Here is a 27,923-nt window from a genome sequence, read left to right as displayed (position 1 = left end):
TCTTTCCCATCATTCCCTGCAGCAGCAGCAGCAGCAGCAGCAGCAGCTCCTCCCTCCTCCTCCTCCGCCGCCTCTCGGTCCGGGTCTCCGAGCTCCGTGTCGGACTTTTCTTCATCTCCGCTGAAGTTTGAGCCTCGGTCTGATCTTCTGAGCAGGTAAGCGGCCCCGGTGCTCGACCTGCGCCCGCTGCGGCTCCGCTGTTGCTGTGATCGGGGCTGTGGGAGTGGGGGGTGGGGGGGCACGGAGCCTCAGATCCTCCGCAAACTTCGCGTCATGACGGAGGAGACTCGGCTGCTCCGAAGCCCAAAGTCTCGGACTCCCGGAGATCCGGTCCTCTCCTCCGGCCCGAAACGCGCGGCGCGGCGCGTCTGCGCCCGCGTGTCCGCTCCTGGTGCCCCCGCCAGCAGCCATTAGAGTCGGCGGGAGGATGGAGGAGAATAACGGTGCGCCACGCACGGACGCGAAAACAGGCGTGGCCGCGGGAGGAGGAGGAGGCGACGGTGCTCGGGACAATAAACACCGGAGCTTCACCGACTGAAGCCCTCCTCTGCGGCGGTTTTGCGGCGGCAGACCGGCCAGGACGTGTCCGGCCTCCAGCCGCTGCGAGAGGCTCCGCAGGCCGGACATCAGGCGGTCCGGGTGCGGAGAGAACTGGGCAGGCCTCCGTCCGCAAACGCCCCCAGTCCCCGTGTCCAGTCCCCGGGTGCGGGAAGGTTTTCCTGAGGTTCTGTGGGCCGGTGGGTTGTTACAGCGGGTCTCGGGCCCTGGATCCACCGGTTCCTGAAGTTCCCAGGAACCAGAAACAACCAAACATTTTCCGAGAAGAGTTTGAGGCCACAGTATTGGTTCTAAAAATGTTCTGCCAATGTTTTCCTAAAGTTTTTCCTTGTGTCTTTGGGTTCTTTCATTTTTCCAGTTCAGCTTCACGGGGACGTTTTTAGACGCACTGACATGTTGTTTACAAGATGGACAAGATGGATAAACAAAACACGTCACTGAAGGTGACTAACATGTCTGCTGTCGAGCATCCAGAGAACGTTCTCTGAAAGAACGTACTGATACGTCAGGAGAACGTTCCTGAGTGTAAACATTTTTAGCTGGGAACATTGTAGGATTTGTGTTTTTCTGAGGTTCCCTCTGATTTTCCCTTAAAGTTCCATCAATTTTCAAAAATCACCTGTAATGTTCATTGTCACACTGGAGAACTCTGGAGAACGTTTCTTGAATGTATAATCATATTGATTATGGATTCTGAAATATTCTGCTCAAAGGGAAGTTAAATAATATTAATGTTCCCACAATGGTATTTTAACATTTCCACTTAAACCAGTTAAATGGTTCTTTAAGCCGTGAGTAGTTCTGATGCAAATCTCCAGTCACTGGTTCATTGAAGTGTCAGTTAGATGATTTTTGGTTTTTCTCTAAATCTCAGGAAACTATAAAAACTTTTCTGTTTCCCAGATCAACAAATAACGAATCAATGAAATGAAGAAAATGTAATTAATGTTACCCACATAACGTTCTCTTGGTTCCTTGTAAGGTTTTTTTTTTTTTCAAACCTTGCTGAAACATTGTGAGAACATTCCAGATAATGAATATGAAAATCCGTGGTCACAGTATTTTAGTGGTGGGAACATTCTGAGAATGTTTTTCTGAAGTTCTACTGTTGAATGTTCAACGTTCTTTCATAATAACAGAAAAACAATCAGGGAACATTCAACAATGTTCCTGTATGGTAACGTTTACTCCAGATGTTCTCCAGATGTTCCCCAGGCAACATGCTGAGGACATTGGTGCTAATGTGGTCATGTGAGGATGTGGTGTTCTCAAATAATCAATATACCAAGACCATCTGCAGAACGTTTGCGGAGGAGTTGTGCAGCGTTTAGCTCAGTTCAGGCTTCGTTCAGGTATTGATGATAGATTATTAAAGGACCGATCAGAACCCGAACGGGACTGGCTGTTGACAATGGGCATGTGAATGCAGCAAAAAGAAGCAGAACTGGAAGAACCGAGCCCTGAGAGAGAAGCCCAGAACAGAGCACGAATGTGTTTTCCACACAGATGTGTCTGCTCTGGGGGTCGTGGTTGTTGACCAGTGGACTCTTTGTTCCTTCAGAGCCTGTAAACAGTGACGGCGGTTCTCAGGTTCTGGAGCTGGTTTTTGGAAAAAGACGGGCCTCCCATTGTTGGTGAGGAAGAACCATGTGAGCCAGGTCAGCGGTGTGGCTCCCTGCTGGGTTTTTAATAGTTTTTGGACAACAATGGAGGTCTACGGCTCAGACCCATAAGCTGAACCAAGTTCTGGATTTACCACACTCATTGTTGCTGTCGGTCTCTGGATGGGATCTGGACTCAGGAACACACACAGAACCTGTGGCTGACTCCTTTGACTAATTCGACGATTGTCAAAGTGATCGATCGTAATGAGCTGCAGTGTTTTCCTGTGTGATGGTTTGTTCTCCTCAGGCTGTGAGCTCTGACCACAGATCCGTGATGGAGCTGCTCCGTGTTGAAGGGTGGGGTCGGCTACACAGGAAATGACTGCGTGTGGTTCTAAGTGCATTTGTGAGGACCAGTTTGAGATTTATGCCATGGGGGACGGTGTGTGTTGATTAATCTAATAACTCCACCCTGCTCTGCTCACTGAGCTCACTCTTGTTCTGCTGCTGTTTCTGGAACATGAACCGTCGACTCTGTCCTGAGTCAGACCGTCATCGCTCTCGTCTTTATTTTTGTTCCTGGAGAATTTTTTGTCCTTTCAGACTGTACCAGCTGTTTGGTGTGTCTTTACGTCCGCTGTCGGCTTTGTGACTTGATGTGATCTGGCTTTGATGTCCCAGGTCTGTGGTTCAAAGTCACAAAAGTGTTTTTAATGCTGACCTTTAAAACCAGATTTCACATTAGCAGCTTCATCCTGCTTCAGTCCTGCTTCAACACAGATCATGGAGGAGAAACTGAAACTGTTCTCGGCCGACGGGTCCGTGCAGGGCCGGCGCCAGTCGTTGCAGCTGCCCCATGTGGACACGTTCCTGACACGTCACACAGCAGCTGCCGGAGACAGGTGACACACACCTGCTGCTCTGTGTGTGTGTGTGTGTGTGTGCAGCAGGTTTAGGTTGGGGGGGGCTAAACCAGCAGGGGTCCTCACAAAGATCTGTAGAGACGTGTCGTGTGTTTCCCCAGCTGTTTCAGACTCAGGAATGTCTGATGGTATTTTAGGAGTCAGACATTTGTGTCCCCCCCCCAACAGACACACCTCCTTCATAGTGCTGGGACCCCCCAGCTCATATTTGTGCGGGGGGTGCATGTCGAGAGGTGTGGTCTTGTGGTTTCATTGGGTCAGCCTGGGGAAGGAAAGCACTGAGGCTAACACCACAACACGTAGGCTGGGTCAGAACAGGACTGGGGGGGGGTCAGTCTGAGCTGGGACTGTTAATGCAGGGGGCTGGGGGTGTTGCGGACGAGGTCCTTCGGGAGCTTCTCTTCCTGCTGTCGTCATGTTTGGAGAATGTGGAGCGATGTGAAGACAAACACACACAAACCCAGAGGGAGAGGGAGGGGGCCGCTGACACTTCCTGTCCCCCTGACCCCGCCTGGATTTGTTTTTCACAGTTTCCTACTCAAACAGCTAAAACCTGGTCCTGTGTCCTAGTTTTAATACAGACTTTTATTTTGTGGGGTCATTTTCTGACTCCAATAACAGATCCTCCAGACAGAGTTCCCCAGGGGCCCACCAGCTGTTCACCCATGAACCTGACGACCTTCCAGAGCACAGTCGTGTTGTTTTCGCAGGGGAGGTGCATTTGTTTTTGACCTGTGTGTGTCCTGGTCGTGAAGCTTTCTTCTTCTTATATGATCTTTTTGCCTCCTCACCACCTCTGACCTCTAATCTCAGTCAGACCTCAGAGCTGTTTCCATCAGCCAGTAAAGGATTCTGGGAAGTCAGGTCCATTAGTGGCCAGCGTGTCCCTGAGGACTTCCTCTCTACGTCTGAGTGCTGCACTGGCTCCTGCTGCTGCTCCATCCAATATCCCTGATGGATGGCTCCATTTCCTGCCTCCATTAGCCTCGCTCAGCTGTCCCAGCCAGCCAATAGGAGCTCAGCATGGCTGCTCTCAGCATGACATCACACAGTGATATTTAGTCTCTAAATACTACATTACCCATGAGTCTGTTGGATACCAGAAACAGGTTTATTTCCCAGCAGAGTGGGGGAAAAACACACACTGAGGGGTTTCATTAGGAACCCCTGTGTCGGACCCGGTCAGTTTATTAGGAACCCCTGTGTCGGACCCGGTCAGTTCTTTAGGAATCAGTTTGTGCTGCTGTCGGACTGGACTGTGTCGGGCTGAGAGGAGCATCACTCACCTTCATGCGTCTCATTTCCAGTCGTACATATAAAAATGTAGGAAATGGTTTATTACAGCTTCCTGTGTTTATGACTGTATAGACTGACTGTGCCTCTCATGATCTTCATCTGCAAAATGAAACAGAAAAATATTAATTCAGAAAAATACTGTCAGTATCACAGGTTCTAATAAATGATTCTTAACTCTGTCCGTGCTCACGTCAAGCATGAGAACCGGTCCTGTTCAGAACCAAATATTTGTTTTAGTCTTTGCTGACAAGCGTCACTGACCTGGATTTGAATTCCAGGCTGAAAGTGGTAGAGTTTGAACAGATTTAAAGTCTGCGTCTCGTTCCGTAGGTCTCGGCCTGAAGCTGCCGATGTGGACGTGTCCCCGCTGACATCGAGGCGTGTCACAGGTCAAAGGTCATGATGACGACGGTGGCCGCCGAGTACGACCACATGGAGCTGCATCAGCAGTACAGCAGCAGCAACGACACGGTCAACAACCGCTGGGAAGACGAATGGGACAACGAGAACAGCTCGGCCCGCCTCTTCGAACGCTCCCGCATCAAGGCGCTCGCAGGTAGGACCAGACCCCCTTAACAAGTCCACCTGACGGACTTCTGTAGCAGCTAAGGTCTGGTGTGTGAAGACACACAAGGACAGAAACAAATGAAACATCAGAAAAGAAAAAACAAAACAACACAAACAGTTTATTGACATGAACATTAGAAATGCCTGAGGTCAGCTGTAACAGCAGAGGGCGCTGCAACACACATAACACACAACACAGCACACAGCACCACAACACACAACACAAAGCAACACAACACACAAGACAACACAACAACACAGCACACAGCAACGCAACACAAAGCAACACACAGCAACACACAACACAACACACAAGACAACACAACAACACAGCACACAGCAACACAACACAGCAACACAACACACAACATGACTGCAACACAACACAACACACAACACAACACAACAACACAACACAACACACAACACAACAACACCACACAACACAGCAACACGTGTTGTGTATTGATGTTGTGTTGTGTTGTTGTGTGTTGTGTTGTGTTGTTGTGTTGTCTTGTGTGTTATGTTGTGTGTTGCTTTGTGTTGTTGTGTTGTGTTGTGTTGTTGTGTGTTGTGTTGCTGTGTGTTGTGTTGTTGTGTTGTGTTGTCTTGTGTGTTGTGTTGTGTGTTGTTGTGTTGTGTTGTTGTGTGTTGTGTTGTTGTGTGTTGTGTTGTTGTGTGTTGTGTTGTTGTGTGTTGTGTTGTTGTGTGTTGTGTTGTTGTGTTGTGTGTTGTGTTGCTGTGTGTTCTGTTGTGTTGTTGTGTCATGTTGTGTTGCTGTGTGTTGTGTTGCTGTGTGTTGTGTTGTGTTGTTGTGTCATGTTGTGTTGCTGTGTGTTGTGTGTTGTGTTGTGTGTTGCTGTGTGTTGTGTGTTGTGTTGTGTGTTGCTTTGTGTTGTGTGTTGTGTTGCTGTGTGCTGTGTTGTGTTGTTGTGTCATGTTGTGTTGCTGTGTGTTGTGTTGTGTGTTGTGTTGCTGTGTGCTGTGTTGTGTTGTTGTCATGTTGTGTTGCTGTGTGTTGTGTTGTGTGTTGTGTTGCTGTGTGTTCTGTTGTGTTGTTGTGTCATGTTGTGTTGCTGTGTGTTGTGTTGTGTGTTGTGTTGCTGTGTGTTGTGTTGCTGTGTGTTCTGTTGTGTTGTTGTGTCATGTTGTGTTGCTGTGTGTTGTGTTGTGTGTTGTGTTGCTGTGTGTTCTGTTGTGTTGTTGTGTCATGTTGTGTTGCTGTGTGTTGTGTGTTGTGTTGCTGTGTGTTCTGTTGTGTTGTTGTGTCATGTTGTGTTGTTCATGTGGAAGCAGCGGTTTCAGGATGTTTGTTTCTCAGGAATGTGAATGAACAATGGAGGGAAACACCCCCTCACTGTCGATGACATCATTGTCAGGCTGTAATGCCATTGGTTGATTACTCCTCCACACACACACACACACACACACACACACACACACACACACACACACACACACTCTCTCTCTGCTGTAAAACTTTCTGTGTCACAATGAGGTTTTGGGTAAAGTGCAGGTCTCAGTTCAGGTACAGAGCAGCAACGATTAAAGCAGCAGCAGAAGAAGAAGCCACCGCGTCACTGCGACCTCTGGACTCTTCCAGCTCCCGAGCTCACGAGGATGTTTCTGCGCTGCACGTCTGCCTTTCCTTCTCGTCCTGTCCTTTCAAAACGTCACGGTTTACGGTCGTTTTCAGACTTTATTTTGAAAAGTCCTTCGGCCTCTGACAGGGGTTGGGTCTTTTTTTGTCTCTTCTGTGACTGAAAACCATCTGGATTTTTGTGGTTCTGTTTGAATGCACACGTGTTTTGGTCACCTGGATTTAAAGGTTATTTTAACTTGGATTTCACCTTTAAAAAGTGAGTTTTAACTGAAGGAAGTGAAACACATGAAAGACTGGGAACCTCTGACAAGTTCTTCAGAAGATTTTGCAGATTTTACTTTCAACACTTTCCGAATGTTCAAAATGAAGCTATGAGCCAGGACTCTGGTCTTCAGTCGGAGGTCACTGAGGATTGACCTGCAGCCGGACTTCCTCCCGAGTTGGATTCATTGCTTTTATCTTGTGAATGTCTGTGGCGATGATGGAGGTGGAGTTCAACTGCAACCAGCTGGAGGGTCGATTCAAACAGCTGCAAGGTAAGAAGACGAGAAGAAGATGGAAGAGGAGCAGAACATGAATCAGATCCAGGAGCAGGTCAGAGGTCACAGGGGCGTCAGAATTGGGTCACAAGGAGGGCAGAGGGAGGTCAGACATGACAGGGAGGTCACAGGGAGGTCACAGGGAGGTCGGAGATGTTGCAGGTTAGGGTGATGGAAGTTTCTTGTCTTCGTGTCGTATCAAACCAAACTCCCCAATTGCTTTGATGTTTCTATAATATGAGGTCAGTGGTTCCCAGTCTGGATTTCAGGCCCCCCCCCCCCCCCCCCCCCCGATGTCCTTTGAGGAACTTGATGATTAAAAGGACAAGAAGCACAAATATACAGGTTTGATGTGACCTCCTGAGCTCAGTGACTCAGTGAAGAGTCCACAAGCTCCAATCGCTTCAACTTCAGAGACATCTGAAGAGGAAACATCTGAAACTGGACCAAACACACAGTTCTGTTGGTCAAAAAGGTACCAGACACGTTAAAACACTGACCTGTTGGTGGTACATCAGCACAGTTACTGCAGTTCATCCTGAGAAGCACCTGGAACACTTTTGATCTCGGTCCATCTAAAGGTGTTGGATCGATGGTAAAGTTTGTCGAGGCTCAAATGAATCTAATTCAAACACGACACTTTAAAAGTTGCGGTTTGTGTCCAGGATTGGTAGTTCTACAGCGTATCCCTCCGTTGGCAGGAAACCCAGGACAGAGCTCGAATTATCTTCGTCTGCGCCTCAGAGCAGCGTGTTTCATTTTTTACAGCAAAGGCAACTGGAGGTGAAATGTTCAGGGTTGGCACGGCGAGCAGGGCACGTTACGGCGACTGAGACATGGTTTTGTTTTACAGGCAGCTTGAATAATTGTGAACTCATCCTTTAACTTTAGGGGGAGGCTGACGTGACTAAACTCCTTCAGGAGAATCAGCCTGAGAACAAACCGAGATGTTTACGCATTAAAGAATCAGCAATATCACATTCGTCAGTGACAAATGTGTCTTTTACATTTGCTACTTCAGGTCCTGTATATTTTACTTATAAGGCTTTTGGAGTTTTACTTGTAACGGAGTATTTCTACAGCCTGAGTACTTGGTTTTTGCTGCAGTTTGTCGTCTGTGTACAGGCTGAAAACCTGCAGCTGCAGTGTTTACTGCAAATCCACGTAGGCCTGAAGTATTTGGTGGAGGTGGTCACTGTTTGTGCTGCTTCAGAAACCAGTCTCCCACGTTTGGCCTTTGTGGAGACGCAGCACTCCCGATAACAGCGGCAGGCTTGGGGGCTGTGGTTTTATTGGACCTGTCAACCATTTTTCCACTTTTCTGTTGGAATGAAGTGGCACCCCTGTGCATAAAGATTTGGTTTGATGGAGGACCAACCGGAGATTGGATCCTGAGTTACAGAAACAAAGGGGCCTGTTTCTTATTTATAGTCAGGGGCCTTATGGAGGGTTCGCCCAGCTCTGGCCCGTTCAGGTTTTGCAACAAACAGTTTTTATTTTGTAGGAATAAGTATAAACTTCCTGTAAGTGAGTGATGAGAGGGCGTCCACGTCCTGAAATGCAATGTGATTTTTTTTTTTTTCAGCCTGTCTCTGCTGCAACATTAGAAATATTTTTATGTACCATGTGTGGAAACTGGAAGAAACTCAGAAAGAAAGAAAGAAGCTTTAGTTTTTGTGTATTTATCACATAGAGGCACAAAACCATGAACATCCTGTCGCTGGATTCAATACTAAAAATGATAAACTAGCGAGTCGTGCCTGTCAGATCTCAATGATGCGAGTCACACACACACATAAAGTTAAATCCTCCAAACATCACTGATCCAGAGTCCAGGGCTTTAACCACAGGACCTGAGGTTAGAGTTTGATTGGCTGTTGTCAGGTTATGTCCACACTGACGTCCTGCTGGACTCAACTGTGTCATGGTGGACTGAAAGTTGCTGGTGATTTCTGATGACCTGTGCGTGTGTCTGTGTGTGTGTGTGTGTGTATGTGTGTTCAGATGAGCGGGAGGCGGTACAGAAGAAAACCTTCACCAAGTGGGTCAACTCTCACCTGTCCAGAGTCTCCTGCAGGATCACAGACCTCTACATGGACCTGAGGGATGGACGCATGCTCATCAAGCTGCTGGAGGTCCTGTCCGGAGAGAGACTGGTAAAACACGCTGAGTACACGACACACCTTTTACTATGTGTAACGTAGGCTGCCTGCAGCGCAGAATGATGGGTAACGTAGGCTGCTTGCTTGGCAGCAGCTCTTGTGTGAGAAATGAACCAGGTGTGTCCTGGTTCCTGTTTCCCTGGAGCTGGTGCAGTGGTCTGGCCTTGGTTCCAGATTTAGGAGTCCAGATAACACAGAATATGTCTTCCCCCCCACCTCTTCCTGACATCCAAGGACACTTCAGTGTTCATTCACTTCCTGTGCTGCGTTCAGGGCCAGGAAAGATATTTTTCTCCACATCCTCTAAAACTGAGCATGAGTTCCAGCAGCTCTCTGTGGGGCCAGTTTCTGGTTTTGTTGAGCTGGTTTTAGAAGACATACATTTCTTTAAGTCTGAATGTTACAGCGGGCCACAAGGGAAGATCTTTTTTATTTTGCGTGTTGAGAATAATGTTGAAATGTCAAAAAGATGAAGATGAAATGTAATGTCAAGATTAAAGTCAGTTCCTTTGGTTGATGAAATCAAGGGGCCGGCAGCTGCTTGGCCAGTGTGAAGCTGAGTTTCTGAAATGCTACAAACTGTTTTCTTATCTGAACGTTACCTGCAGTCGACAACATAGCCCGCCACTATGTGCTACAAGCTGTTAGCTAACTAATAGGAGATGACTTCAAATTCTACATTTTGACTTTAGTCGTGACATGCAAATTAAAAGAAGTCTTCCTTTCTGGCACTAGAATTTTCGCTTACTGGAACTCTTATTGTGAAAATCTTCCCACCACCCTCACAGGAAGATAAATGATCATCTGAGAGCTGAGCCTCAGTGAAACCTTCCTCCTGATTCTGTCTCTCTCTGGTTTCTTCTTTGTTTTTCTCTCTCCAGCCGAAGCCAACCAAAGGCCGGATGCGGATCCACTGTCTGGAGAACGTGGACAAAGCGCTGCAGTTCCTGAAGGAGCAGCGGGTTCACCTGGAGAACATGGGATCCCATGACATCGTGGACGGAAACCACAGACTGACACTGGGCCTCATCTGGACCATCATCCTGCGCTTCCAGGTAACATGTTAAAGATGATCAGGCGTCACCAAGACAGGTGTGTGTAACTGCTGGAGCCTGTTTGAACAGCAGCAGAGTCCAGAAACCCGTCCAGGTCTGCGACAGCACCGTTGATGTGTCCAACCACACAACATTATTAACTAGGGTTTTTGCTGATGCAGCTGAAGAAACACGTCGGCACTGAATGATGACGACAGGCGACATGTGCAGAGGAGGGAGACATTATAATGACCACATGGACTCTGATCTGACCGTTCTGACGGAGCTTGCACACTCACACACATCGGACAGGAATCGGATCTAGGACCACATATGGTCCAGGTCGACCAGATCTGGTCTGAGAACTGATCTGGTCTGGTCTGTTGTTTTTGAAAAACTGTCATACAAAACGTTTTGACAGACATCTACAACATAAATGCTGCATTACGTCTGTCAGAATGGAACAAAACAAAACAAAAAATAAAGAAGGTAATAATGAAAATCGCGAACACAGAGATCCAGGTTCACTTTCTGAACCTGGCTTTAACACACAGCCACTTCAGGACTCTGACCAAAGTCTCACTGTCACTCATTTACCTGCTCAGGTTAAAGTCCAGTCTGCTTTATGTTTGACTGACAGCTCACCGTTGTCATGGTAACCCAGTCCAGGTCCTGGGTCGACCTTTGACCTCTGGAATTTCCCCATTGAGCTCACAGTTTCTTGACAGCGTCTGACAGTCTGACCAATCAGATCCTACGTCTAAGATCATCCAATCACAGCTGCTCTTTGTCAGGCCTGTAGTTTGCTTCTATGCCGCTGCAGCCGCCATGTTGGTACAGGGTCCGCAGTTAAACCATCCAGAATTTCCAGCTGTTTGGACATGTAATGTATTTAGACACTTGGTTACACTGAACATGTGTAGACAGTGATGGTGATATTTCTATAGTTAAACGTCTAATGTGAACTTTTACTTAATTAATTCGTGTCGTCATTAATTGTGTTTGTTTGTGTTTGATTTTTAGATCCAGGACATCAGTGTAGAGACTGAGGACAACAAGGAGAAAAGATCGGCCAAAGACGCTTTGCTGTTGTGGTGTCAGATGAAGACGGCGGGGTGAGACAAACAGCTGATTGTGTTCACAGGTGTTCCAGGTGTGGCAACGATGCATCCAACACCTGTCAGAGCCCTGGACCACCTTAGCAGGAGCTTTTACTCGCTGAGACCAGATAGTCCAGTGGAAGCTCAGGCTGGCTGTGTAATTTATGCCAGTTCCAGTTTCATAAGTAGTTTGTTTTAGATTTGCATTAAATAATTTGCACTGAATGCAGGTTTTTGATGTGAACGTACACCTGTCAGTGTATCTGTTTAGTGGTGTCAGTTTATTAGGTACACCCTGCTAAAACGAATGTAATCTAATCCAACAGTACATCAATGAGGTCAACTGACCGAAACACATTATCAGACGCATTGACCTCAGGTGTTTCCGCTTTTCAGGTATCCCAACGTGAACATCCACAACTTCACCACCAGCTGGAGAGACGGCATGGCCTTCAACGCTCTCATCCACAAACACAGGTAACACCTTCATCATCACCTTCATCATCCACAAACTCAGGTAACACCATCATCATCCACAAACTCAGGTAACACCTTCATCATCCACACAGGTAACACCTTCATCATCCACACAGGTAACACCTTCATCATCCACACAGGTAACACCTTCATCATCCACAAACTCAGGTAACACCTTCATCATCCACACAGGTAACACCTTCATCATCCACACAGGTAACACCTTCATCATCCACAAACTCAGGTAACACCTTCATCATCCACACAGGTAACACCATCATCATCCACAAACTCAGGTAACACCATCATCATCCACACAGGTAACACCTTCATCATCCACACAGGTAACACCTTCATCATCCACACAGGTAACACCTTCATCATCCACAAACTCAGGTAACACCATCATCATCCACACAGGTAACACCTTCATCATCCACACAGGTAACACCATCATCATCCACACAGGTAACACCTTCATCATCCACACAGGTAACACCATCATCATCCACACAGGTAACACCATCATCATCCACACAGGTAACACCTTCATCATCCACAAACTCAGGTAACACCATCATCATCCACACAGGTAACACCTTCATCATCCACACAGGTAACACCTTCATCATCCACAAACTCAGGTAACACCTTCACCATCCACACAGGTAACACCTTCATCATCCACAAACTCAGGTAACACCTTCATCATCCACACAGGTAACACCTTCATCATCCACAAACTCAGGTAACACCATCATCATCCACACAGGTAACACCATCATCATCCACACAGGTAACACCATCATCATCCACACAGGTAACACCTTCATCCTGATGTGTGTTTTTTAAATAACTTTTGTTTTCAGGCCCGACTTGATCGACTTTGACAAACTGAAGAAATCCAACGCTCACTACAACCTGCAGAATGCGTTTAACCTGGCAGAGCAGCACCTGGGCCTGACCAAGCTGCTGGACCCAGAGGGTAAGAACCTGAAATCTCTGTCTACGCTGATGACGTTCATCTCTCCTGTCATTGATTAACAATCCTGACATCCTGCTAAATAAGAAAATGCTGGGCTGGTGTGTTTCAGACATCAGCGTGGACCACCCTGACGAGAAGTCAGTCATCACCTACGTGGTGACGTATTACCACTATTTCTCCAAGATGAAGGCTCTGAAGGTGGAGGGCAAACGTATCGGGAAGGTCAGTCACTACTGATTCATATACCTCAGACAGAATCCACATTCCTGCAGTGGCCTGATAAATTGAGTAAGAGAGTTTTAGACAGCGACATCTGATAAAGAGGATTTTTTGGCGTTATGAAGGTGCTGGATAACGCCATTGAGACAGAGAAGATGATCCAGAAGTACGAGTCTCTGGCCTCAGACCTGCTGGAGTGGATCGAGCAGACCATCATCATCCTCAACAACAGGAAGTTCGCCAACTCTCTGGTGGGAGTCCAGCAGCAGCTTCAGGCCTTCAACACCTACCGAACGGTGGAGAAACCTCCCAAGTGAGAACCCCTTCCTTCAGTTAGGACCAGCCTCTCTGAGCCCTGCTGCAGCTTTTTGATTGATTTTTGATTATTCTGTCAGTTTCTGCTGCTTCTCATGGTCTAGGGCATGTTGTCATCATCATCATATGATATAACAATAAATAGGGAGGTCCTGATCTGAGTCCTCTAACTGTAGGTATCTGCTGATCCAGAGTCTGATCCTTTACTTACATGTAGATAAAACCTGCACGTGAAGCCGATCAGTTTAACCTATTGATCTGATGTGGAACTGACATGATGAGATCCTCTAGAGACAGGACGTCTCACTCTGTGGGCAAAACACTCAGTCTACTGTGGTTGTTCGGTGGTGCCACAGAGTGGAGCTTCTTCCCTCATAGGTGATCTTTGGCTGACTTTAAACAGACAAGTTTGATTCTGGCCTGAGGTTCCTCCCAGAATGAGCCTTAATTAAGCAGCTGTCATTAAGCAGATCAGCACTGCAGCTGTAGCTTTACTTTAAAACAAAAGTGTCGCTTTTGTCTAAACAAAAAATGTTTCAGACATTTTCTCAAATGTATTAAAAACGAAAAACAAATCTAGATAAATAAATTGAAGCCAGAGACAATAAAGTTCAGAAGGTGGACACAATACTTTTCTCATTAGGACGTCTCCTGTTATTTACCTGCCTCCTCTTCGTCATCATCCTCCTCTGCTTCCTCTTCTTCACTCGTCTCTGCTGTTTGTTCAGGTTCACAGAGAAGGGAAACCTGGAGGTTCTTCTCTTCACCATCCAGAGTAAGATGCGAGCCAACAACCAGAAGGTGTACATGCCCCGAGAGGGAAAACTCATCTCCGATATCAACAAGGTATCGATAAGCTCTAATGTCTGCTTCACGTGCTATTGTCAAGTTGTCACAAAAGTTGTGAAATGCTGCCAGCGCCCACCTTTTGGTAAGAGATTCAGAAGGGTTTGGCTTCAACAAATGAATTTGACACTGAACCCAGTTGGTTTTTTGGAGGTTTTCATTCAATGAGCAGCAGCATTGACCGTATGCAGCTTCCTGGCTCACTGTTTTTGCTGCTGCTCTCGTGTTCGTCCCATCAGGCCTGGGAGCGACTGGAGAAGGCGGAGCACGAGAGGGAACTGGCTCTGAGAACGGAGTTGATTCGTCAGGAGAAACTGGAACAGCTGGCCAGACGCTTCGACCGCAAGGCGGCCATGAGAGAGACCTGGCTCAGCGAAAACCAGAGGCTGGTGTCACAGGTGAGCGGCAGCTGCAAAGGTGTGTGTCAGCTAACATGAACTCGTCTGGTGAATAGAAAGGTCGACAAACATCTGCGGTTGCAGCAAAAAGATTTTGGGCAAGTTATTGAAGCAGCTGATCAACTGTAGCTGCCTAAAACCGGCCTGCAGTACAGACTTTGACCTGTCCATGTCACAAAGTATGAGACACTGTTTCCAGAGTCAGATTCCTGATCCGGACATCATTGTTGATTTATTTATTCAGGTCAATATTTTGCCAGATGTTGCATCAGAAAATTTCATGCTAATTTCATGCTTCATACTCTAAAGATCAGGTCTTTTCCTTTCTCCCTACAGGACAACTTTGGTTTTGACCTTCAGGCCGTCGAGGCGGCCACCAAGAAGCATGAGGCCATCGAGACAGACATCGCGGCGTACGAGGAGCGTGTCCAGGCCGTGGTCGCTGTGGCCAAAGAGCTGGAGGTGGAGCGCTACCATGACATCAAACGCATTACGGCCCGGAAGGACAACGTGATCAGGCTATGGGAGTACCTGCTGGAGCTGCTGAAGGCTCGCAGACAGAGGCTGGAGATGAACCTGGGCCTGCAGAGAGTCTTCCAGGAGATGCTCTACATTATGGACTGGATGGATGAGATGAAGGTACAAAGTGACTAGAGAGAAGGATCATTTTTGTGCAGAAAATTGTACTTTTACATGGTAGATTTTAGGTGAGATGTCAAGAAGGGAATCCGTTTTATTTGGGTCCTTCAAGGGCCAGAACGGTTTAGCTCTTCATATCCTTGTCTCTTTATCTTTGAGTTTGAGCAGGAAGATGATCTCCACTGTTCTAACTGTTGGTCCTCCCTTTCTGTCTTTGGTTCCCAGATGTTGCTGCTGTCTCAGGATTATGGGAAGCATCTGTTAGGTGTGGAGGATCTTCTGCAGAAACACGCCCTGGTGGAGGCTGACATCGCCATTCAGGCTGACAGGGTGAGGGCTGTCACTGCCAACGCCAGCAAGTACTCCGTCAGCGACAGTGGTGAGCAGCCTGCAGCACAATCATCCTCCCTTGGGTTGACTGGTGTAGTTAGACCAGTGCTAACTAACTAGCACTACGCCAGTGTAGTTAGTCTTTTCATGATTCCTAACGAGGACAGGTCCACTAATCAGTGGTTAGCATTAGGGTTAGGTAGTCAGTAGTCAGTTGATGAGGTGAAGCATCTTAATTCTGTGTCGGTTTGTGTGAAGTGGTTTACAGTTTATTTCACCAAAACCAAACTTGTGAGCTGACTGGTTAAGTGCTGATAAAAGTCCTTCTTTTTAGGCTACAAGCCCTGTGACCCTCAGGTGATCCAGGACCGGGTATCCCACTTAGAGTTCTGCTACCAGGAGCTGACCCAGCTGGCTGCTGAGCGCCGTGCCCGCCTAGAGGAGTCCCGCCGCCTATGGAAGTTCTTCTGGGAGATGGCCGAGGAAGAGGGCTGGATCCGTGAGAAGGAGCAGATCCTGTCCTCTCTAGAGCATGGCAAAGACCTAACAGGGGCGCTGCGTCTCCTCAGCCAGCAGCGCGCTCTGGAGGATGAGATGAGCGGTCGTGCCGGCCACCTCCAGCACAGCATTGCAGAGGGCCAGGCCATGGTGCAGGCTGGCCACTTTGGTGCCACTAAGATCCAGGACCGAATCGCTGACCTGCAGGCTCAGTGGGCGGCGCTGGAACAGCTGGCAGCTGTGAGGAAGAAGAGACTGGAGGAAGCTCTGGCTCTGCACCAGTTCCAGGCTGATGCAGATGATGTTGATGCCTGGACACTGGATGCCCTGCGCATTGTCTCAAGTGGGGAGACGGGCCATGATGAGTTCTCCACCCAGGCTCTGGTCAGGAAGCACAAGGACGCAGCAGCGGAGGTGGCCAGCTACCGGCCAGTCATCGACTCGTTGCATGAACAGGCCGCCTCCCTACCTAAAGAGGAGGCGGAGTCAGTGGAGGTGCGTGGCCGACTGGCGGGTATCGAGGAGCGCTATAAAGAGGTGGCTGAGCTGACGAAACTGAGAAAGCAGGCGCTGCAGGATGCTCTGGCCCTCTACAAGATGTTCAGTGAGGCCGATGCCTGCGAGGTTTGGATCGATGAGAAGGAGCAGTGGCTGAACAGCATGGAGATCCCAGAAAAACTGGAGGACCTGGAGGTCATACAGCACAGGTAGGACAGTAGGTTCACTACAGCTGTTTGTGCATCTTTCTTAGCCGGCACTCTATTGATATGGACTGTGTCTGTGGCAGGTTTGAGAGTCTGGAACCGGAGATGAATAACCAGGCATCTCGGGTTGCCGTGGTGAACCAGATCGCCCGGCAGCTGATGCACAGTGGTCACCCAAGTGAGAAGGACATCAAGATCCAGCAGGACAAACTCAACAACAGGTAGAAATGACAGATTGGCTTTTGTGGATGTTTTCATTTGTTCCTTGTTGAAGAATTCTAGGAGTGATTGGACCTGTAGATGATCCTCTCCTCTGCCACCAGGTGGAGCCAGTTCCGAGACCTGGTGGACCAGAAGAAGGAGTCCCTGAACTCAGCTCTGGGTGTGCAGAATTACCACCTTGACTGCAACGAGACCAAGTCCTGGATCAAAGAAAAGACCAAAGTCATAGAATCTACCCAGGAGCTGGGCAACGACCTCGCTGGAGTCATGGCCCTGCAGCGCAAACTGACTGGCATGGAGCGCGACCTGGCTGCCATCGAGGACAAGCTGGGAGACTTGCGAGGTGAGGCCCAGCGGCTGGCAGAGGAACACCCTGATCAGGCCAAGGCAATCACAGGCCGCCTGGCAGAAATCACTGCTGTCTGGGAGGAAATGAAAAACACTCTGAAGAACCGTGAAGAGTCTCTGGGCGAGGCCAGGAAGCTGCAGCAGTTCCTGCGTGAGCTGGATGACTTCCAGTCATGGCTGTCTCGCACTCAGACCGCCATCGCCTCTGAGGACATGCCCAACACGCTGGCTGAAGCCGAGAAGCTCATGGTGCAACATGAAGGCATCAAGAATGAGATCCAGAACTATGAGGAAGACTACCAGAAGATGCGGGACATGGGAGAGATGGTGACCCAGGGTCAAACGGACGCACAGTACATGTTCCTGCGACAGCGGCTGCAGGCGCTCGACACAGGCTGGAACGAACTGCACAAGATGTGGGAGAACAGGCAGAACCTTCTGTCACAGTCCCACGCTTACCAGCTGTTCCTCAGGGACACCAAACAAGCCGAGGCCTTCCTCAACAACCAGGTAAACTCAAAAGCTTCCCCTCACTGCAGTCTTGTGCCTCTTAGACCTTTAACACCACATGTGACTAAAGCTTTTTCTGGTTGTCAGAGGATTGTTACTGATTATGCTTGACCTGGTGCATCATTAGCAAAGTCCATAAAATATATTTTCCATAATCACATTATCCAGTACATTATCCTGATCCCAGTCCCCAGAGGATAAAGACTTTTAAAAAAGGACTTCTCATTTTCTACCTACAAACTACCTGTATCAGTGCTAAACCTTCGCCCCACAGGAGTACGTCCTGGCTCACACCGAGATGCCCACCACTCTGGAGGGAGCTGAGGCTGCCATCAAGAAGCAGGAGGACTTCATGACAACCATGGACGTCAACGAGGACAAGATTAATGGTGTGGTGGAGGCAGGCAGGCGGTTGGCCAGCGATGGAAACATCAATGCCGAACGTATTCATGAGAGAGTCGCCTCCATCGACGACAGGTCAGCCTCGGACTGTTGAGTTTCTGGTGTCTTTAGTTATGTTTAGTTAAATGTTGTGTTTCAGATGTTAGTGTTGTCAGTGTCACAGGAGCAGTTGCAGCCTAGTGAGTAAATAATAGTAACAGATACTCTGTCAGTTTTCTGTATGTACATGCTGACTTCCTGCTTCCACCGTGTGCTGCGTTTCAGGCATAAGAAGAACAGGGAGGCAGCAGTGGAGCTGCTGATGAGACTAAAGGACAACCGAGACCTGCAGAGGTTCCTGCAGGACTGCCAGGAGGTCAGTACTCGCATAGAGAAATGTAAATGGAAAGACTGATGTTCTTTGATGTTCGATCGTGCAGGTATCGTGTTGAGGTGGGGTCATCAAGAGTTTTGATGCAGAGTGCCCTGATCACATTCCTACTCTCCAGAGGAGGAGCTTGTTTTACTTCAGTGACTTTTCATTTTGTGGTTGTGTGCAGCTGTCCCTGTGGATCAATGAGAAGATGCTCACGGCTCAGGACATGAGCTACGACGAGGCCAGGAACCTGCACAGCAAGTGGTTGAAGCACCAAGCCTTCATGGCTGAACTGCAGTCCAACAAAGAGTGGCTGGACAAGATCCAGAAGGTACAGGTTTTCCTCATCCAAGTTTCCAAAACATTCTGTGTGCCTGTATCCAGATCCAGATCTGAAACCTCTCAGCACCGGTTTGCTGACTTTAACCTGACCGTGTTATTGGCTTCAGGACGGCATGCTGCTGGTGTCGGAGAAGCCGGAGACAGAGGCGGTGGTGAAGGAGAAGCTGTCAGCTCTCCACACCATGTGGGAGGAGCTGGAGTCCACCACCCAGACCAAAGCTCAGTGCCTGTTCGACGCCAACAAGGCTGAGCTGTTCACGCAGAGCTGCGCTGACCTCGACAAGTGGATGGGTGGACTCGAGGGCCAGATCCAATCTGACGACTACGGCAAAGACCTGACATCCGTCAACATCCTGCTCAAAAAACAACAGGTACAGTATCTTTTATACTACATCAATACCTTTTCTAAAAGAGCCACCACTCAGTACTAGCAGTATTAAATGCATCTTCACCAGTGACACTTGTAGTGTTTGTGTGGTGCTGGTAGTAGAAAGAGTAGTAGTAGTCGTAGTACCATCAGCTTGTAGTACTTGTCATATTACTGGTGTAGTAGCATCAGTGTGACAGCATCCCCAGCTAGTCTTGTACTATTATGGCTGCAGTAGAATCAGTAGTGACACAGGCAGTTGAAAATCAGGCCAGCATCAGTCCTACTCCGCCCACTGTCCCTGCAGATGCTGGAGAACCAGGTGGAGGTGCGGCAGAGGGAGGTGGTGGAGCTGCAGAGCCAGGTGAAAGCTCTCGGCCAGGAGGTGAAGGACACTGAGGAGGTGGATGGGCGGAGGCAGCTGGTGGAGAAAAAGTTCCAGGAGCTGCTGGACCCACTGAGACGCCGCAGGAACTTCCTGGTGGCATCGAGAGAAGTTCACCAGTTCAACCGCGACGTGGAAGACGAGATCGTACGTAATCACGACTATCTATCTGCCACATCCATCTGACTCCGACTCTGTCAGACATTCAGCAGCAGGTACAAAGTGTGGTTTTGTTGTTTTGTCTTCCAGCTGTGGGTCCAGGAGAGGATGTCTGTGGCCACATCCACCGACCACGGACACAACCTACAGACCGTCCAGCTGCTCATCAAAAAGAACCAGGTTAGATGTCCAGATCTTAGCCACCAGACTGCATCAGTTCCTGAGAGTGAAGTTATATGTTAAGTGGTGGAGGGTACGAGCATTCTGGTTCCTTCAGGAACTTGCACAGGTGGAGTAGGAGGAACATTTTGGAACTAGTGCAGATGTTATATCTGCTCATTCCTGCATTATTGGGCTTTTGATTTTGATTCAGTGAATCTGGTCCTGACCTTGTTGTGTGTGCAGCGTTTCTTTAGGAAAAAACATCCAACCCTTTGTCCAGATCTGCTCGCTCATGTCGTCCATGAGAAAAGCAATGATGAGACTAAACAAACGATGATGACACTGATCAGAGCTCTTCCTCCTCCTCATCCTCAGACTCTGCAGAAAGAGATCCAGGGGCACCAGCCTCGTATCAACGACATCCTGGAGCGCAGTCAGAGTCTCCTGCAGGACAAGTCCTCCAACACAGACGTCATCCGCCAGCGTCTGGCCGAGCTGCAGGAGCTGTGGACGCAGCTGACGGAGGAGGCGGAGCGCCGACACGGGCGACTGGAGGAGGCCCACAAGGCGCAGCAGTACTACTTTGACGCTGCAGAGGCTGAGGCCTGGATGAGCGAGCAGGAGCTGTACATGATGTCTGAGGAGAAGGCCAAGGTGGGGCAGACACACAGAGGGGGGCACATCAGCAGCCCCAGGTCTTTATTCTTTATAGGAAGCTGTTTTTTATACATACAATTTAAAGAAACTTCCATGTCCCATAAGAACCACAGACAGACAGTAACAGTGTCTCTGTGGTGGGTTCATGGCTCTTGGTGGGTGTAGTGAGATTTAAGGACCTTTTGACTTTTCGTGTCCCCTCCCTCACCTTTGAACCCAAACCCATGCCGTGCAGGAAATGAAAAGCTGTGAGAATAACGGTTGTCGCTGTGTGTTGCAGGATGAGCAGAGTGCAGTCACCATGCAGAAGAAGCATCAGATCGTGGAGCAGGCGGTGGAGGACTACGCTGAGACCGTCCACCAGCTGTCCAAAACCAGCAGGGGCCTGGTGGCCGACGGACACCCTGAGAGGTACAAACTGTAAACTGCTGCTCAGTCAGGACAGGAAAGGTCTGCTCTCATGTCAGTCTGATGTAATTCATAATGTGTGTGTGTTGACAGTGAGCGTATCAGCATGCGTCAGTCTCAGGTGGATAAGCTCTACGCCGGCCTGAAGGACCTGTCTGAGGAGAGGCGGGGCAAATTGGATGAGAGGCTCCGCCTATTCCAGCTGAACCGAGAGGTCGACGACCTCGAGCAGTGGATCGCTGAGCGGGAGGTGGTGGCCGGGTCGCACGAACTGGGACAGGACTACGAGCATGTTACTGTATGTTACTGCGATTTCTAGTACTGTTACTGGAAATACTATTACTTTCTGAGTACTGCTAATACTTCTCCAGGCTATCAGGCACTACAAACATTAGCAGTCCTCCTAGTTACACAGTGACGATACATCTACTATTACCTCAGCGAGAGGTTCGCTGGTGGCAGCAGTGCTCGTGCAGAGGCGGTTAGTCAGAAGCTTGAAGTAGTGCATATACATGTGGTAGATTAGTTCTCTTCGGTCAGTACTGCTCCTGTGTTTAAGACTACTACGTGTGTCCTTGTGCTCAGATGTTACAGGAGCGTTTCCGGGAATTTGCCCGGGACACTGGGAACATCGGTCAGGAGCGCGTGGACGCTGTCAACCGTCTGGCGGACGAACTGATCAACACGGGTCACGGCGACGCGGCGACGGTGGCCGAGTGGAAGGATGGACTGAACGAGGCCTGGGCTGACCTGCTGGAGCTCATCGACACCAGGACGCAGATCCTCGCTGCCTCCTTCGAACTCCACAAATTCTACCACGACGCCAAGGAGATCCTGGGACGCATCCTGGACAAACAGAAGAAGCTGCCCGAGGAGGTCGGCCGAGACCAGAACACAGTGGAGACGCTGCAGAGGATGCACACCACCTTCGAACATGACATTCAGGCCCTGGGGACACAGGTCAGTGAAGCTGTGACCGGCTTTGTGGGCCAGGTTTTAAAAAACTGTTTGTAAAATCCTCCACTCATAACAGGTGGTCACCAGAGGAGCCCTCGTGTTTATCTGTAAATGCCATCATCAAACTCACACACTGATTGGTTATGACCATGTGTCCAGGTGAGGCAGTTGCAGGAGGACGCGGTCCGTCTCCAGTCAGCCTACGCTGGAGATAAAGCCGACGACATCCAGCGGAGGGAGAGCGAGGTGCTGGAGGCCTGGAGGTGTCTGCTGGAGGCCTGCGACGGACGCCGGCTCCGCCTTCTCGACACCGGGGACAAATTCCGGTTTTTCAGCATGGTCCGAGACCTGATGCTGTGGATGGACGACGTGATCCGGCTCATCGAGGCCCAGGAGAAACCCAGGTACGTACATTCTGCTGCATGTTGACAGCACGTCGGCTGAGCCGAGCTGCGATAAGTGACACTGTTCTCCGTGCGCTCAGGGACGTGTCGTCCGTGGAGCTGCTGATGAACAACCACCAGGGCATCAAGGCCGAGATCGATGCCCGAAACGACAGCTTCACCGCCTGCATCGAGCTGGGCAAAGCCCTGCTGGCCAGAAAACACTACGCTTCAGAGGAGGTGAGGACGCCACAGGCTGCTGGAGGGAAAACGGATCCAGTATTCTCAGAACAGCATGTGACATGTTGAGGAAATAATCAGAAAAATATTGATCTTCCAGTAGGAAAAACAAAAAATCTTAATCTAACCATGAGTTTTTATGTCCGATGAGGTGTAGGTGACCTGTTCGAGATCTTAGGCCTCTGAAATGAAATGTTGGCTTCAGGGGTTCCTAATAAACCGACAGGTGTAGTTTGTGATGCAGCAGGAAATAATCACGAACTAATGAAGCTGCTGTTGTGTCTGTGCTCAGATTAAGGAGAAGCTGCTGCAGCTGACCGACAAGAGGAAAGAGATGATTGACAAGTGGGAGGATCGATGGGAGTGGCTCCGGCTCAGTAAGTTCTGTATGAGGCAGAAAACGGATCTGACTCAGTTTGTCCTGAAGGCAGCTCAGTACTTTTCATCTTCCTGCCTGATTTCACTTCTCGTGGTCGTGTCAGTCAAATCATCCGTTTACTGATGGAAAACTTTGTTTTCATATGTGTGAAAACGGACCAGTCTGTTCTTCATTAGAAACGTAAGCAAAAAACGCAGGCAGAACCGCTCTGGGAACCGGTGTAATTAACAGGGTCCGGGTTCAGAGGTCCGGCTGATGAGTCGCTGCTGATGAAGACCCCCCGGGCTCTCGCTGACCGAGCTTCTTCTGAGCCGTCCGTCAAACCTCCGGCTCGGACCAATCAGGAAACGCTGCGGGTCAACCGCTAACAGGAAGCAGCGGAGCGGATTTAATGAGACGTCTCCTCAGTGCAGGAACGGCCGTTTAAAGGAGCATCCCACAGATTATTGAGGCTGAGTTTTCTTCCTGTAGCTCAGGATCTGATGATCAGCGACACGTTTTATTCTCTCACTGAGCAGCCAGAGTTAAACCATATTCTTTGTTTTCATTACACACCTGAGGGGGTTCAGAAAATTAGGAACACGTCTGAATGTGATGCAGGCTGTACCTGATGAAGTGCTCACTGAGGCCCAGACGTTTTTCTGGCCTAATGTTTGAGCTACATAATGCAGAGCACCAGTGCGACACCGAGTGGTGCATTATGGGTTTTTCCTAGCCTTCATGTTGCTAAGCTAACCGGTGTTTCCAGTTTGTATGGAGCTTTTGTGAGTCCATGTTCTGAACTGGATGTTTCTCTGCAGTCAAACAGATTTCTACCAAATATGTTGAATGACCTGTAGTAACCTGGGGACACAGTTTCTTCTCCTGGGATGAATGAATAAAGTAAAACACTCGTCGTGCAATCGGGCAAATGCAGTACTTGTGTTTCTGTTGGGCTGTGAAGCTCAGACCCGTTCAGAGAGTTTCCACTGATTATTAACATCTGCCCCCTCAGTCCTGGAGGTGCACCAGTTCTCCCGGGACGCGGGCGTGGCCGAGGCCTGGCTGCTGGGCCAGGAGCCCTACCTGTCCAGCAGGGAGGTGGGGCAGAGCGTGGACGAGGTGGAGAAGCTCATCAAACGCCACGAGGCCTTCGAGAAGTCGGCCGCCACCTGGGAGGAGCGTTTTTCTGCCCTGGAGAGGCTGACTACGGTGAGCAGGAAGGGCCAAAACACTACAGGCCCCATTCTCAAAACACCACGTCACAGAAGCTAATTTTATAGACAAGACATTTCTAGAAGTTATACGTGTTTTTAGTACAACACTGTCAGACGCTGAGGTTGAACCTTTTAACAGCAGGACTGAGTAAATATGAGACTATAAACCTGTTTTTTTTTTAAGGCGTCTTATTTAAAACCTGTGAGAAGTTGTAGACCTGATGTCAGGACTCGGATAACAAACGTGATGCATGTCTTTCCAGCTGGAGCTGCTGGAGGTGAGGAGGCAGCAGGAGGAGGAGGAGAGGATGAGGAAGCCGCCGTCTCCAGAACCAGCTGTGGTGCAGGAGCAGGAGTCTCAGCAGCAGAGGTGAAGGAGCTGCAGCTCAGAGCGACTCGGCTGTGGACCCTATGGCGTCCACGCGTCATTAAATAATGTTTCTCTGTGTCTCTGCAGCGGAGTCATCGCCCAGAACGCGCTGGTGTCAGACCAGGATGCTCCTCGGGTCAGTGCTCACACTAATGAACTCATACACTCAGAGGTCAGTTTATTAGGAGCCAGCAGTGCTGCAGTGAGGCCTCCTTCCTGAAGGTCATGTTCAGTTTGTGTTCAGCTCCATCCAGGTGAAATGAATGTTCTGAAGAAAACAAATGAATTAGAATTGGTTTTACATCTGTGTGTTCTTTTAATTGACGGGCCATGTCCAGGACGGCGTTGACGGCGGTGAACTGATGAACGGCGTGGTAGAGCGGAGCTCCAAGGAGCCAAGCCCCGCCCCCTCCCCGACCTCCGGCAGGAAGAGTAAAACAAGCCAGTCGTCTACGTTGCCTTCCAGGAACCAGGACTCGTCCTCACAGCTTGAGGGGCTCCTGCACCGCAAACACGAGTGGGAGGGCCACAACAAAAAGGCGTCCAACAGGTAAAGATCGTGCTGCTGACGACGCTCCCCTTGATGTCTGTTCACCACCTCATTGTGCTGCTCTGTGATTGGCAGGTCGTGGCACAACGTGTACTGTGTCATCAACAACCAGGAGATGGGTTTCTATAAGGATAGCAAGGCGGCGGCTCAGGGAGTCCCGTATCACAACGAGATACCCATCAGCCTGAAGGAGGCGACTTGCGATGTGGCGTCAGACTACAAGAAGAAGAAACATGTCTTTAAACTCAGGTAACAAAGCTTTGTCTTATTTCTAAGCTCAACCACTTTCATGTGGTTTGGTGATGTGGACCTCCAGAACCTTCTCCAGTGACACACATTTGAGTGAGCTCTGACACGAGACCTGTTCTGTGAAGGTTGTGTTGGGTGTGTTTGGAGTATTTCCTCCCATAGGAAATAGCGTAAAGTGCTCTGGGGACACTTGAGCGTAGGAAAGTCCTGTCTGAGTATAAGACCATTTATCATGAAGCAGCAGTGGTTCGTTCGTGGTGGGAATCTGGAATTTAAAGGATCCACTTAAATCCACTTGCAAGTGAATTATTGTTCCTGAACTGAATTCTATCTGAACCAAAAGAGACTGGTGTGTTCACACTGTCACACCTGAGCTTCACTTTCTTCCTCTTGTTGTTTCAGAGTGACCGATGGAAACGAGTATCTGTTCCAAGCCAAAGATGAAGTGAGTTACATTTTTTTCTTTCGGTGACAGATGATAAAAAAAGTGATGACGCTACTGAGAGCTTACCTGTTACCTGTCACCTGTCACCTGTCACCTGTTACCTGTTGAGTGTGTGAGTCACTGACGCGTGTCGCCTCACCTGCAGGAGGAGATGAGCACCTGGATCCAGGCCATCCTGAACGCCAGCACCGCCGAGCGCTCCGACGTGCAGAGCAGCAACCCCGGCACGCCGGTGTCCGGGCGCGCTCAGACACTGCCGGCCACCGTCACACTCAACACGGAGTCGAGTCCTGGCAAGAGAGAGAAGGACAAAGAGAAGGAGAAGGAGAAACGCTTCAGCCTGTTCAGCAAGAAGAAGTAGTGGGAAAACCAGAGCACTTTGGTGAAACTGGATCAGTGTGGACACACGCTCTGAGGCAGAAACTGACATTTAGCCTTTTTAAAAACGCATCGTTTCTACGCCTTCAGCTGGAAACTTGAACTGGAATCTGCTTCAGAGCGTGGGTCCATCTCTGAAACTGAGCAGCGGGACGTACAAAACTCCTCTAAACAAGTGGATCCATCACTCACCACTCTCTTTAAAAAGCTAACTGGTAATCTAAATAAAGGCTAAATTAAAATAAATCCTTACCAGCTGTTCAGCCCTGACATTTTCTGTTCAGACAAACCAGCTTTTAAACCTGAAAACCTGATTTGTCTGATCCTGAGCTTTTAAAACCAATGAACTCATAAAGCTCCTCATCACGTTTGACCTATAGCAGCTATAAAACGCTTTGATTTTAAATCCAGAATCGGTTCTGAGATTTTGAACAAATTGGGTCCGAGGTCTGGCTACATGATCCTTTTACAGGACTTTGATTAAAAGTTAATCGGTGACATCACAACTGAACAGCCAATGACAGAAACTGACAGCTGACAAAGTTCCAAGGAGCAGAAACCTCTAAAAGTTTCACCAAAGTGCAACGTCAGGTTGTGTTTTCTGTTTCTTCTCAGTAGTTTTTGTTCGTCTTTAATATTCATGTGGTCAAACACTGAGCGAGAGCGTTTTAGACGTCGTGGTGCAAACAGCGGCTCATCGTCGACAAACTGCTGCACGTCAGTGTCCAGACTGAGAATGTTCCCACTTCGCTCTGATATTTGCTATTTTGTTGATGACAAACCAGTTTATGCCACAGCCTCTAGACAGAAACTGTCACTCATCACTTCATCAATTTACTGGAGGAAATTTAATCACTGTTTGCTGATAATGAACCGCTGTTACGTCACATCAGAGGGGACCACTTCCTTTGTTTTGTTTTTTCACATCATCTTTATTTTTTTGGTTTCACCTATTTTAAAGCAGATCTGAGTTATTTCCTCAATTTTGTGAGGGTGTCTTAAAGACAACCTACTTTCTTCCTCTGCCATTGAGAAATTGGACCAAGAGTGCATTTTATTTTTATTGACATGTTTACTTGTTTTTGCCTCTGCCACTCCACAGTTGTTTCCTGAGAAGCTGCCAGTCACCTTGGAGGAGCTGTATAATGTAGAAACGTTCACCTGCATGCTTCGTCCGGCTCAGAGCGACACCTGAGACCTCACCTGAAGCTAAAAATATCTTTCTTTTTTATCTTTCTTGTTTTTCCTTGATTCTGTTGTATGTCTCAGATCCTTGTAGCACAGATAATGAAGACAACATGTACAATAAACACTTTAAAGCGTCGATGTTTAAAGGTGAACGTGCTGCAGAGAAATGAAGGTTGCTTGCTTGTCGTCGGCTCTTCGCACCGCTCAGATTTTCTGCTCTTTGATACTCGTGTTGCTCCGTCACTGTTTATCTATTGTACCGAACATGTATGGAAGTTAACGCCATCTTACTGCACAATCAGAACTACATCTATAGGAATGAAGAAGAAGCTGTTTAAGGCTGAATATTTAAGCGGAAGTTAGACCATAAAGGCTTTTCTCATGTATGAAACTGCACCTGTAGACTTTAATGCTCTTTCTCTCTCTCTGTCAAATATGTGCGATGTCATTAAAGCTTTTAAACTTTACACACCA

The 27,923-nt window shown here is 48.6% G+C and overlaps 1 protein-coding gene across 6 annotated transcripts; it reads left to right on the top strand.

Annotated features, from left to right (window-relative positions):
• Positions 1–21: 21 nt before the first annotated feature.
• Positions 22–27,923, top strand: LOC113140221 (spectrin beta chain, non-erythrocytic 1-like). Of its 6 annotated transcripts, XM_026324012.1 has the most exons (36): positions 22–155; positions 4,712–4,937; positions 9,095–9,246; positions 10,134–10,307; positions 11,310–11,401; positions 11,783–11,863; positions 12,733–12,848; positions 12,958–13,070; positions 13,193–13,380; positions 14,111–14,228; positions 14,468–14,626; positions 14,963–15,265; positions 15,491–15,644; positions 15,930–16,800; positions 16,881–17,018; positions 17,121–17,877; positions 18,152–18,354; positions 18,544–18,634; positions 18,819–18,965; positions 19,084–19,347; positions 19,651–19,875; positions 19,978–20,067; positions 20,425–20,703; positions 20,987–21,117; positions 21,208–21,412; positions 21,700–22,074; positions 22,231–22,475; positions 22,556–22,694; positions 22,987–23,071; positions 24,068–24,264; positions 24,533–24,639; positions 24,727–24,811; positions 24,978–25,189; positions 25,265–25,438; positions 25,841–25,883; positions 26,029–27,923. In XM_026324012.1, the coding sequence occupies exons 2-36, from the start codon at positions 4,781–4,783 to the stop codon at positions 26,242–26,244; spliced, it is 7,086 nt and encodes a 2,361-aa protein (XP_026179797.1). In that variant the 5' UTR covers positions 22–155; positions 4,712–4,780; the 3' UTR covers positions 26,245–27,923. The 6 variants fall into 6 exon arrangements, with proteins under 6 accessions (XP_026179797.1, XP_026179798.1, XP_026179799.1 ...); XM_026324013.1 differs by lacking the exon at positions 22–155 and having other exon boundaries at positions 4,781–4,937; positions 24,727–24,775; positions 26,029–26,244; XM_026324014.2 differs by lacking the exons at positions 22–155; positions 4,712–4,937 and adding an exon at positions 6,474–7,087.

This window comes from Mastacembelus armatus, unplaced genomic scaffold (genome assembly GCF_900324485.2).
Source record: "Mastacembelus armatus unplaced genomic scaffold, fMasArm1.2, whole genome shotgun sequence".
NCBI lineage: Eukaryota > Metazoa > Chordata > Actinopteri > Synbranchiformes > Mastacembelidae > Mastacembelus > Mastacembelus armatus.
Note: the sequence above shows the minus strand (reverse complement) of the source record. Positions and strands in the feature narration are given on the sequence as shown.

Bases quoted from the DNA above. Each gene is read 5' to 3' on its own strand.
- LOC113140221 (XM_026324012.1), top strand. From the start codon at position 4,781: ATGATGACGACGGTGGCCGCCGAGTACGACCACATGGAGCTGCATCAG. The intron at 18,355-18,543 runs GTCAGCCTCGGA...GCTGCGTTTCAG, and splicing joins GTCGCCTCCATCGACGACAG to GCATAAGAAGAACAGGGAGG. The intron at 19,348-19,650 runs GTACAGTATCTT...CTGTCCCTGCAG, and splicing joins TCCTGCTCAAAAAACAACAG to ATGCTGGAGAACCAGGTGGA.